At 41.8% G+C, this 13081-nt stretch overlaps 1 protein-coding gene across 1 annotated transcript in view; it reads right to left on the bottom strand.

The window, feature by feature from the left end:
- Positions 1-5799: 5799 nt before the first annotated feature.
- Positions 5800-13081, bottom strand: part of Tp53bp2 (tumor protein p53 binding protein 2) — a 53577-nt gene continuing 46295 nt past the window's right edge. The window contains exons 16-18 of the mRNA XM_048358114.1: positions 12053-12219; positions 10008-10207; positions 5800-6588 (exon numbers count right to left, since the gene is read on the bottom strand). Of these exons, the coding sequence (XP_048214071.1) occupies positions 6547-6588; positions 10008-10207; positions 12053-12219 (409 nt within the window). The 3' untranslated portion in view covers positions 5800-6546. The remainder of the gene's footprint in view (positions 6589-10007; positions 10208-12052; positions 12220-13081) is intronic.

Genomic DNA, 13081 nt, shown 5'->3' with positions numbered 1-13081 from the left:
CCAACTTGAGTGAAAAAGCCAACTGAAAACTTGAAGCCAAATTCAAACCCATGCCCCTTCCACAGACAAATAGAAGAAAATTTGCTAGGTGCCAGTGGCTTAGACCTGGAATCCTGGCTCTTCAGAAGGCTGAGATCTGAAGATGGCAATTTGAAGCCAGCCTAGATAAAGTCCATGAGACTCATCTCCAAGTAACCACAAAAAGACAGAGGTGGAGGTATGGCTCAAGCAGAAGAGCACCAGATTTGCATGAAAAAGCCAAGTGAGAGCATAAGGACCTGAGTTCAAACACTAGTACTGGTACATGCAGACACACAATATATATGAAAGAAAAGAAAAGGAGTCGAAATAGAAGACAAGCCTCTTATCATTTGGGTTTAACACTTGACAGATTTTATACAATTCAACTGATAATAGTAAACCCTTAAACTCAAGTTCTTGAACATATCTGGCCTTAAACATTAATCTTATTAAATATAGAAGGGATGCTACTTGTCATCAACTGAGGCAGTATGCACCAACCAGGCATCAGTTTGCAAATGGATCATGATAGATGAAACAATGGTATTAGCTGCTTCAAAAAAATCTATGCACTTCAGAACCTCCATCGGTGTTTGTACAGTTAGCTAGAACCTCTTATTGAAATGATGTGAGCCGGGGCTGGGAATATGGCCTAGTGGCAAGAGTGCTTGCCTCATATACATGAAGCCCTGGGTTCGAGTCCCCAGTACCACATATATAGAAAATGGCCAGAAGTGGCGCCGTGGTTAAAGTGGCAGAGTGCTAGCCTTGAGCAAAAGGAAGCCAGGGACAGTGCTCAGGCCCTGAGTCCAAGCCCCAGGACTGGCCAAAAAAAAAAAAAAAAGAAATGATGTGAACCAGCTTCCTGGCTTGGCCTTGGGAATATGCTAGTGACATTATGAAAATCCTGCCTTGTTGCCTTATCTCCTTCCAATGTACTGTTCAATAAAGTCGCCCCATGCAATCACACCATGCTGCGTTTGTCTTCCTGGATGGTGGCTCCACTGCCATCATTTATGAGCACATAGTACTACACCCTACTTCTACTTCCATGAAGGATGCTGCTCCTATAAAAACATGTATTGAGAAAGCATATTACCTCTCATTTAGATGTGGAACTAGACTATTTGAAATCTACAACAGAAACTGGTCTTTTAACCATAAAAAGGACAGCTGTAGGGGGCTGGGAATATGGCCTAGTGGCAAGAGTGTTTGCTTTGTATACATGAAGCCCTGGGTTCGATTCCCCAACACCACATATATAGAAAACAGCCAGAAGTGGCACTGTGGCTCAAGTGGCAGAGTGCTAGCCTTGAGCAAAAAGAAGCCAGGAACAGTGCTCAGGCCCTGAGTCCAAGGCCCAGAAGTGGGAAAGAAAAAAAAAGGGGCAGCTGTATTTTCTACTACCTGTTGATCTCTTTTAAGGAGGCATATGAGGCCTGTGCACCTCTCCAGTTCCCTGAATTCCTTCCCTGCCAGCTCAATGGCACTCTGGTCAGCTCCTACTACTTAGAAAAAGAAAAGCAAAACCCAGCAAGAGAGCTGAGAGATTGAATCACTGGTCAGCTGATGAGCAGCAAGGTATCATACAAAACAGGGAAGATAAGGATGACATGAAAGACAATTCCATCATTTCCTGAAAAGACTAAAGTAGATCCACTTGCCAAACACAAACAGGATGAGCTTGGAGCTCTTCCTACTTCTTCAGTTGGCTTTGACGGCACAGAGATGTGAACAGCAAGCAATTTCAGTTCACTGGAGGGGCGTGGCTGGGAGGGGGTAGTGTGGGAACAAGGGAGTTTAGATGATTGGGTCTGCATGTGAGCCAGGGGCGAGCACCAGGAATGAGGGAATTAAGTGTACTGACCAAAGTAGTTGAAATATGGGACTACCACAATGCCCAGTTAGGAGGGTTGGGTCAAGTGAAGCAGAAGAGGAAAAACTATTCCAGTCCAGTAGCTGTGCTGGCCACGCTGCTCCTGGTGTCCTTCACTGAAGAGCTACCCTACCAATGACTTTTCCAGGGTTCCTGGTTTGTACAAACTGCCTCGGTTGGTGACAGGTAGCATCCCTTCTATATTTAGTAAGACTAAATGTTTAAGGCCTGATGTGCTCAAGAATTTGAGCTTAAGGATTTACTGTTACTGGCTGAGTTGTATAAAATTTGTCGTGTAAAACCCAAGTGACAGAAAAGATGTGGCTTTAGGAAGGACGAAAATGAAGCCAAGGTAAGCGTCCCAAGTTTTACCACATAACATAAACTTTATCATTGTCCATTTTACAAGGAGAATAAAATAAACCCTCTCGCCTTTCTCTCAGGGCTCGCTCACACTTCTGACACTCAGTGCCCTGAATTGCGATCTCGAGTCTGTCTTATCTACTGTCAGTCTTCGGTGTTTCCGCACCTCCTTGGGCAGCATCTGAACAGTCCTCTGTGCTGCCCACACCTGGAACACGAGTCACGCTCTCCCGGCCCCCTTCCTCCAGTCAGGAGTCTGAAGAAGTCATCCCACACATCCCATTCTTTCTCAGTTCACTTGGGCACCTGGTACAATCTAGTGAATCACCTATCAATCTCCTAAAACTGCTTATCACTACCACTCACATTCTAATGGCAAATCCTATGAACATCTACCATCGTCCATCTCCCAGGACTTTACTGCCACCATTACCTTCATTCAGAGGTTGACATTCTACATTCCATCTGCATCTCTTGCTAACTCATTCCCTTCACAGGACACCCCAGCCCATTCCCTGGTGCCCCCTAATTAAAATGTCCTCACTAGCGCCACTGCCTGTAGAACCTGAGCATAAAACTTCCACCTTTCCTTTTTAGCAAGGCCTTCCAAGCAGCTTCATTGTCTTATTTTGCCAAAATCTAAAATGTTTACTATGATAGGATATGACTAAATCAATTAATTATAAACAAGAAAAAAAACTAGTAAACCACATGTTCAACATTAAATGAATATTCAGGTTATATAGCCATTAAGAAAAAATCTCAATACATATCATGCAATGTCAAGCAAAAACCAAGAGAATAAAAGTTGTTTAAACAGCATGCTCTCAATTATGCTGAGAAAAATATCATACCCAAGACTACCAAAGAAAATATAATCAATTGTAAATTCTGGAGGAATAGCCTATAACTTCTGTATTTTTAAACATTTCTACAAGGAGCTTTGAAAATAAAGTAAAAACCCAACAATGAAGAACAAAAACAAATCATGTTTTAAGTTTAGGACCAAGGAACATAAAAACTTAGATCACCATGGTTTCTTAATTTTCATGTCTTCTCTTTCCACACATGTGCATATTAGCTTCCCTACCTCCCCATGTAGAGCACTTAGTATGGGCTTCCTCAGAGCAATGCAGAGGCACTGGTATGAAACCCCGTTACAAATATTAGAACATGTCTCAGGGAGGTCAAATAGCTCAGTAAGGTCATGTGACACACAATGCTACAGTCTAGCTCTAGAATTAGTGTTGTGCTTGTTCCTGCCAGGGCTGTAACATTGAATATAAACAATGGCTTAAAAACACCCATTCTCTCTGGGTTCTTTTGAAGTGAGATACAACACAGTTTATAAATGCTTTCCTCCTGGAAACACAGGGAACTTGGCAGTGCTATATTCCACCTGGATATAGGACTGGATGACGATCCCCTGCTGATTTTCAACCACAGGCTTTCTTGTTTGTTCCCACATTCCTTAGCTTATAATCCCCTTATGCCTGAAAGCCAGCAAGGACAGGTAAGTCCTGCAAAGTCTTGCTGGCCACCCCTTCTGCCCCATGTTCCCGTTTTCCTAATGCTTTAGAAGGGCTCCTGTGAGCACACTAGGTCCACCTGGGTAATCCAAGTTAATCATTTTATTTTGAGGTTAGCTGATTAGAGAACTTAATTAAATCTCAAAAAGCCCTCACAACAGTACCAAGATTAGTGTTGGATTGAAGAACCCAAAACAGGGATCCTGGGAGGATTTAGAACTTTGCCTGTCAAGCATATCTTTGGACTTGTTACTTATGCTGTTATTCTTTCTCTATTATCTGAAAAGAAGGCTTTTACTTTGTTGTTCATTTACCTTCCTTGTTAGAATTGAATTACTCTAGAAGTATGTAAGTAAAAGTGACCACTAGGTTTTTTATGTTTTGATAATAGTTAATTAAGCAGAATGGGCTCATTGATTTAATAAAAATCACTGCAGGTAACTCTAAAAGGACACTGAAATAATTGAGGGTGCTGAAAAGGGTGATAGAAGGCTGTGGAAAAAGGTATATGTAAGCTCCCACTACCATCATCTCTAGGATCACTTAAAAAGTTGTATACCACAGGAATGTAAACTAGTACAACCACTCGGCCAGGTGGTTTGGAATTTCCTCCAAAAACTAAACACAACTTCCCCATGGCCCAGCCACATACTCAGAAAGCTGTAAGTCATGGGGCTGGGAATATGGCCTAGGTAAAGTACTTGCCTCATATACATGAAGCCCTGGGTTCAATTCCTCAGCACCACAAATATAGAAAAAATCCGGAAGTGGAGCTGTGGCTCAAGTGGTAGAGTGCTAGCCTTGAACAAAAAGAAGCCAGGGACAGTGCTCAAGTCCTGAGTCCACGCCCCAGGACTGGCAACAAAAACAAAACAAACAACAACAACAAAAAGAAAGCTTAAGTCAAGATACTATAAATAGACATGTGCACATCTCCTGTGTACTGCGGTACTGCTCACAATAACCAAGTTAAGGACACAGCCCAGAAGCTCCACAACAGAAGAGTAGATCCAAAAAATTTTATTCATCCATTAGAAAGAATAAGATGTCATTTGCAGGGAAATGAATGGACCTAGAACAAATCATGTTAAGTGAGTGAGCCAAGATAAGAGAGACAAATGGCTCATGTTTTCTTTCTCATATGTGGAAGCTAGATCTAAATTATATATGGGACATGATAATCCATATACAACTCCAGGAATTCACACACAGGCCAAAGAAGGGGAGAAACCCAAAGGTCTAACTCTCCTGAACATGTAAAATACTATTTATCAAAACAAATTTCTGGGAATTAAAACATGGGTTATTTATGTTGCTATAGGTGCTTTGTGTGAGCTTTTTTTGTTCATTTGCATTTGTGGGAGCACAGAAAAGAAAGGACAAGGAATAAACCAACAAAATCATGATATTCTGTATATACTGTTTGGTAAATGAACTCTGCAACTTGTGGGCAAGCACAGAGGGAGAAACTGGGGGAGAGCAAAAGGGGTGACATTGTCCAAAGAGAAATGTACACATTATCTAAATTATGAAATTGTAACCCCTCTGTCTATACCTTAATAGCAACAATAAAATTATATAGTTAAAAGTTCTTTAAAAAGTTGTATACCAACAAGGCACGGTGGCACATGCCTACAATCCCAGCTATTCAGGAGGCTGAGATCTAAGTATCGCAGTTCAAAGCCAGCCCGGGCATGAAAGTCTGTGAGACTCTTATCTCCACCAGAAAACTGGAAGTGACACTGTGGCTCAAAGTGGTAGAGAGCACTAGCCTTGAGTACAAAAGCTCAGGGAGAGTGCCCATGCCGAGTTCAAGCCCCACAAATGACACACACACAAAAAGTCATATACTAAGACTACCCAAAATCATTTGTTGAAGGCAAAGAAATCACATCTCATTATAATACATACATATGCATTATGCAGTTTTTTTTTCATCTGTACAAGATATCCCAATAGCTTGTTACCTTTAAACAAGACTGTGACATCAAAAACAAAAACCAGTAAGTAGCTTAGTCATAAAGTTTATTTTATTACAACTGTTTTTAAAGTCAGTTATGATCTTGACAAATATGAGTAAACCTAAAGCAAGCCTCTAATTTCCAAGATACGAAAGACAATAAATATAGATTCCAATTCAGCCAAAAAAACAAGATTCTAAATCTAACTGAGATTAGGTAGTGGAACTTAGTTTCAATATTTCAAATATACTCGTAAGTCTTCAGCTGCTACAAGAACTCATACAATAACGTTATTGCTTCACTGACAATCGGCTAACAGTCCTTCGCTGACGACACGTGTGGGCCGGCAGAGCACTGCTGAGCCTCACTAGAGCCAGAAAGTCTGCTGGTGATGGGGGCCAGTGGAGAAGTCTCCTGATGGCACTGGTCCTTCTGGCAGGAGAACTGGTGTGGGAACAGTGCAGAAGACACCCAGGGTGGAGAGGAAGCCCGTTTCCCCACCACCCAGCAAATGACCCTGTTTCTTGCAGAAGCAGGGCTGTCACTGTACAGCTGAGGCCCACTTTCCCAGCAGTGTTGTCTGCTTCCTTAGGAACTCCTTCCATGCTGTGCAGTGTCTTCCAGGAGCAGTGAATTCTCCAATCCTTCATTACACCCAGAACACATTCTTCACTGCTTTTAAGCAACTCTGTCTTTATAGTAAAGTAAGTCTTGTGAAGTTTTTGCCCAAACAATCATTATTTCTTCTTAGTCATAACAAAGATTAAATGTTCATCAACTAAAATTCTACAGAACTTCAGGCCAAGCTCCTTTGTCTTGGTTTAATTCTTGGGTAGAGCTGTAAAAAAGTTGAAACAATATTTACATACTACACAGATCTGTGAGTATTTGAATATTTCAGGAGCTATGGGGAGGAGGGAAAGGAATGTGACAGGGAAGAAATTCAACAAGGAAAAACAAGAAAAGCATTTAGTGGTGACAAGCCACAGAGCTGTCCAAGTACACAGAGGCTCACAGTAGCTCTGTTCTCATCAGTACTCTGCAAAAGGCATTTGAAGGTCACCCAGGCCCGTCAGCTGTGACAAGACCACAGAGCTGTGATATGAAAACCCAACAGCTCTGACCGCTTGTTGAACTGCAAATCCAGCCTAAAGCACGCAAAGTGCTGACAAGGGTCTGCAATAAACTACATGTGCCAGTACTGGGAACATTCACTGCTATGGAGGAAAGGTGGGATGATTACACTGTGTGTGTGTGTGGGGGGGGGGGTGTCTGTGGGCACGTGCTCATGAGTGCATGTGCACTAGTACTAGGGCTTGTTCTCGTGGTTATTAGTTTTTTCACTCATGCCTGTAGCTCTATCAGTTGAGCCACAGCTCCATTTCCAGTTTTTGTTTTTACTTTTGTTTTTAATAATCTCTCAGGATCTGTCTGCCATAGCTGGCTTCAAACCATGGTCTTCAGATCTTAGCCTCCTGAGTAGCAAGAATTATCACATGTGAGCTATCAGCACCTAGTCACAGTCTCACTATTGTAGCTCAGGCTGGCCTTAAATTCTCAATCCTCCCACCTCAGGCTCCAGAATACTGGCCTGTGCTGCCAGAGTTGGCTTACAGCAACGTTTTGCTTACTCAGAATGAAGATAACGTCATGCAAGGGGACTTGAAACTGTCCGGAACAAAATGCCACAGACAAAAATCAGCAGATTTTATTAAGGAAGCACAGGGAGTGTGTTGCCTTAGAATTCTGTGGTTTTGGGTTTTCTATAACAAGGCCTGTAAGGAGAGGTTTATAAAGGCTGTAAAGTCCAGTCTTGAAGCCCAGAGTGAGTCAAACTGGTAATTCAACTGACAAACTAAACAAAAAGCCCTCCCTCCTTCCTCCTCCAGACAATGGGAAAAAGGGGTTATTTAAAGAAGGTCAGGCTTCTCTCAAGCTGAAAAACTAACTGGTTGATCCACCTTACATAAAGAATTCTTTTTCTTATCTGAGAAGACAGTATTAGCCAATACATTTTCTAGATTCATAGCTGAACCTCTGTCTAAAAATTTGACATTGATGTACTTTGTTGTGTTTTTTTTTTAATTTCAAAAGATACTGAAGAAGGTATATAGAGGACACTTGTACCCAGAAAAGAGTTCCAAAGAATGAAGAATGTCTACACTTTGTGCTAAAATGGAAATATTCAGTCTGCTAATTTAGGAACTTTGGTGAGAGCTTAATAGTAGAAGTGTTTTACTAACTGCTTCCACGCTTGGGAATAATTCTTCCCACTTCATCAACCACAGCACCTCTGTGCCAGAAAATTAATGTAATGGGTTCTGTTGTACAACCCGGTGCTATGTTACAAATGATGGTGGTACCTGACAAATGCTAGGAGCATTTGCTCCACGCACACATTAGTTAGTTATGTGGGGTTCATGTAACAGCTTGGTTCGCCACTGTGTGGACCACATTATAGTCACAAGGTACAAGTGTTTATCCCCCTCAAGAATGAAAAAACTCAAATAAGCACCTGGTTCTAAGTGGTAGTAGCACCTCTCCAAAGTAAAGACACTCTAAGATTTAAACATGCTTATTTACTGTTGATATTGATTAGAAAAGCAAAGTAGCCATATGTAAGAGGCTATGTTTCTCTGGTGCTAATAGGTGTTCCTTTAGTGGTTTGAAATGTTTTTTGTTTTTTGTTTTTTGTTTTTTGTTTTTTTTTGTTTTTTTTTTGGCCAGTCCTGGGCCTTGGACTCAGGGCCTGAGCACTGTCCCTGGCTTCTTCCCGCTCAAGGCTAGCACTCCGCCACCTGAGCCACAGCACCGCTTCTGGCCGTTTTCTGTATATGTGGTGCTGGGGAATCGAACCTAGGGCCTCGTGTATCCGAGGCAGGCACTCTTGCCACTAGGCCATATCCCCAGCCCGAAATGTTTTTTTTTTAAATAAGACTCCATGGCTATTACTTTTTTGTGTGATACTGGGTTTGAATTCACATTTGTTAAGCAGGTGCTCTACAACCCCAGTCATGCACACAGCCCTTTTACTTTAGTTATTCTTCAGATAAAGTCTTGGGTTTTTGGCCCAGGGCTGGCCTTGGACGGGGATCCCCGAAAGTAGGCTTACCAAATTACTAGAACCACAGACATGCACCACCGTATCTGGCCTCTGTTATGATAGTGTCTTGATAACTTTTTTTCCCAGACTGGCCTCACACTAAAATCTGCCTCCTCTCAGCCTCTCAAGTAGCTGGGATTACAGGTGCGATTCACCTCACCAGGCCTCTCATTATTCTTTAAAGATCAAGTAAATGACTTGTGTCTCTTTTCTTAAGCAGTACTGATGTTGGAACACTGGGTCTCATACCATTAAGTAGATGTTCCAACACTGAACCATGCCTCCATCCCCTTAGTAAGTGTACCGTGTTAAAATGAGCACTGTGACTACTGTCTAACCCTCCCCCCCCCCAAAAAAAATAATAAACGTTGCTCTCAGGAAGGCAGTCAAGGTGTTTTAAGTAATTTATGCTGCACATGAGACAAGCAACCACAGGGAGAATCCAGGCTGCAGGTCCCAGCACTGGAGTCACTTAAAGGAACTCCCCAGTAGAGGAACAGGAACAGACAGAACCCTGCTGGAGACCCAGATGCCTAAGTAGAAATTCTATGCAGGTCGATGCCATGTTTACCTGACACACGATGGAAATACCTATAGTATCCACCACTGTTTTCTACTAGACTGTTGTACAAACTAGCCTAACGACAATTTCAGGAGGCAGGCTTCTCTGCCCTCCCACCTTGCGGAATCCTGAGTTTGTGACCTACCTGCCACATGCTGTGTATTACTACTGGCCTTCCTTTCCCCAAGCCTTTCCTACTTCCTCACCATCCGATTTTGCCCTTTAAACTTTACTCAATTTTCCTTATCACTTTTCTCTTTTATACACTCAGCACATGCACACACACACACCTATGCACACAGAACCACCCCAGAAAAGGACTTAATCTACAACAGAACTTAATGCAAAGTCTTAAAAACATGCTATTCTCACTTTCTCAGGCAAACATATTAATATGCTTTTGTACACACTAGGAATCGCTGAAAATGTACCTTAAGTCTAAATATAGGACTATCAAAACTATAAAATTCCCTAGCAGAAAACAGAAGTTCTGTGTCTCTTAAGAAAGGGAAGTAAGTTACACTCTCTTCACAACACATAAGCAGTGTCTGCAGAGCCCCTCTCTGAAACACACAAAAACAGAATAACTCACGCCCAGCAAGTTGCGTGGCACGTATCCCTCCTTGTCGTCGAGGCGAGCCCACCACCACTCGATCTCATCTTCATCTTCCCTACGGACGATAGTCATGCAGTCTCCTTCTTTCAGGGGAAGCTCATCATCATTCTGAGGCTCATAATCCCACAGCGCGTAAATGACTCCTTTATTCATTATGCCCATTTTCTCCTGAACTCCTACAACCAGAACAGAAAGACACAGCTTGGGACATGCCACTTGGACATCACCGTACTTAAGAATGTTTCGCTACATGAAACTAAGTGGGGAACACTCAATGACTCCACTTCTACAGTAGGAAGGAAGGCTAGAAGGCCAGCAGCGTATATGTTATTCTACAGGTAGCTCTAGTAACGAGCACCTTCTATCTATCACTCAAAACTGGTCTTACTCAGAGAACAGAAATTTTTGCCAGTCCAGGAACTTAAGAAAATTAAAAGAATTGCATGAGTCCAGAATGTTAGCAGGGTAAATGATATGTCTGTCAACTTTCAGCATACTTCTAAGTATAATGACTCAGGAATTCTGAAAACATCACTTCCTTTTTTACCTGACATTCAGAACAGACAGGAAAAAAAGAAACAAACAAACAAAAAAAAACCCAACTATTAAAATGATCTTCACGGCAGGGCACTAGAGGCTCACACTTATGATCCTAGCTACTCAGGTGGCTGAGATCTGAGGATCACAGTTTGAAGCAGGGCAGGAAAATCCATGAGACTCTTATCTCCAATAAACCACCAGAAAACTAGAAGTGGAGATGTGGCTCAAAGTGGTAGAGCACTAGCCTTGAGCAAAAAGAGTTCAGGAACAGCACCTAAGCCCTGAGTTCAAGCCTTATCACCAACCAAAAAACCCACAAAGGTCTCCATCAATTCCCAAGTGGAGAAAGAAAGGAAATTCATTATCAAACATATGAGGATATAGAATACAGCATCTCTAACATGAAATAAAAATCCATATGAGTCACTAAAAAATAACAAAAAGCAGAATCCTGAATGACTTTGAAAACCAAACTTGGAAAGGAAAAAACTCTCAAAAAGTCTACTTTTCAGGCCAGAATTAACCAAGTTTTAAATTAACTTTGGGGGAGGGGTGCCAGTACTGGGGCTTAAACTCAGGTCGAAAACACTTTTCCTTAGCCTTTGCACTCAAGGCTGGTGCACTACCACTGAGACATACCTACACTCGTGGCTTTTTGCTGGTTAACTGAAGAGTCTGACTTTTCTGCCTGAGCTGGCTTTGAATTACAATATGAAGGATCTCAGATCTCAGCCTCCTAAAGGATCTAGGATCACAGACATGAACCACTGTGTCGGTTCCAAATTAACTTTGAATTTGCACCTTTTTCCACATAGACCTTCCAAGTCTACGTGCAGAGGATAATGAAATGCTAATCAGAAACAAGGTGCAAGAGATAGGAAGGAGAGGAAAAGGACAATAAGGTTTTCAACAATTCCAAGTTAACGTCCATGAAAAGATGCAGTACCAGGGCTGGGGATATAGCCTAGTGGCAAGAGTGCCTGCCTCGGATACACGAGGCCCTAGGTTCGATTCCCCAGCACCACATATACAGAAAACGGCCAGAAGCGGCGCCGAGGCTCAAGTGGCGGAGTGCTAGCCTTGAGCGGGAAGAAGCCAGGGACAGTGCTCAGGCCCTGAGTCCAAGGCCCAGGACTGGCCAAAAAAAAAAAAAAAGATGCAGTACCAGTCACCATGAAGGCTAAAGCCTCACTTAGTAGGGGGGGTCTTTTGACAGTCCAAAGCTTTCAAAGCCTACTAAGTACTAAGGCAAAAGCAGCATTAGCATTTGACAGCTGAAAGTGCCCCCAGCTACAGCCATTTCCAGGCACACACAAAGACATCTGTGACCAGGCTGTCCCATATTTAGCACCTAGAACCAAGCAAAGCACAGAGATTGTTCTAAATAATTAAAACACTTATTAAATCATACCACAGAAGAAGAGAGGGGTAGGGGTAAACAAATGCAGTGATCAACACACTGAACCTCGTGGGTTACACACCATAGAGAAACTGAGAGCACTGAGTGTAGCCTTCCTCCATCTCCTCACACTTATCTGCAGCAGTCTGCATGTCACTGTAGGTCATAGCGAACACCGCTGCTCCTGATTCCACCAAAAACTTACACACCTGGACATTGTTACACGAAGCAGCACAGTGCAAGGGGGTCCTGTGAAGGAAACACAGCAAGGGCTAACAATGCTGTCCAAACTGATTGCCACCAGCTTAGTAAGTTGCATGTAAAGAAGTTCTTCCTTCCCTCATTCATTCTAATTCCTTTGGGAGCATGTTGTTCTGGGTTTTTCTTCTTCTTTCCTATTGCAGAATATTACTCCTGGCTCAGGAAATGATAGCATAATTATTTTGCATGGTTTCTAAGAGCAAAAAATCATATACAATATAACTTCCAATATTAGGACAACAAAGACATTTCAATGTAATACGGATTATGCTACAATGCCAAAACAAAAAGTTAGGCTAAAGTATCAGACATATAAATGTCTATTATGATATTAAACAATAATAAGAGTTGAAGGCTGAGGGAGCAAAATAGAGCATGTGCTCTATTAGGGTTCAATCCCCACCACCAATGTGGTGGGAAAGTAGAGAGGGAAGGGAGGGTGGGGTCAGAGCAGCTTAAAGCAAATGTATCCAAATCTATCAGAAGAGTTTACTTAAAGATTACTGGAAGTGAAAATAACTTGCACATTTTCCAGAGTGGATACATGTAACTTCTATAATTATTTTAAATGCAATAAAGTGTCTCTAAGCATTGCTTATCACAATGAAAAATCAAAAAACAATTTAAATATTTAGTAAGACGTAGTAGTCATAATAAATGAGCACACAATTTCTTAGCAGAATGATAGCGCGAATTCAAATTTATATGCAACTTATTATGTAAAATATATACATACATACATATGAATCTGAAATAATTATTTGTATATAGAAAGGGAAAACAAGCTTTAAAATTGAAAGACTAAATACTAGTATTTTAGCTTTTCAAGTTTTTCAAAAAGAACTTACAG

The sequence above is a fragment of the Perognathus longimembris genome, chromosome 11, assembly GCF_023159225.1.
Source record: "Perognathus longimembris pacificus isolate PPM17 chromosome 11, ASM2315922v1, whole genome shotgun sequence".
Lineage (NCBI taxonomy): Eukaryota > Metazoa > Chordata > Mammalia > Rodentia > Heteromyidae > Perognathus > Perognathus longimembris.
The sequence above is the reverse complement of the archived record's forward strand: the minus strand, read 5'-3'. Positions and strand labels throughout refer to the sequence as shown.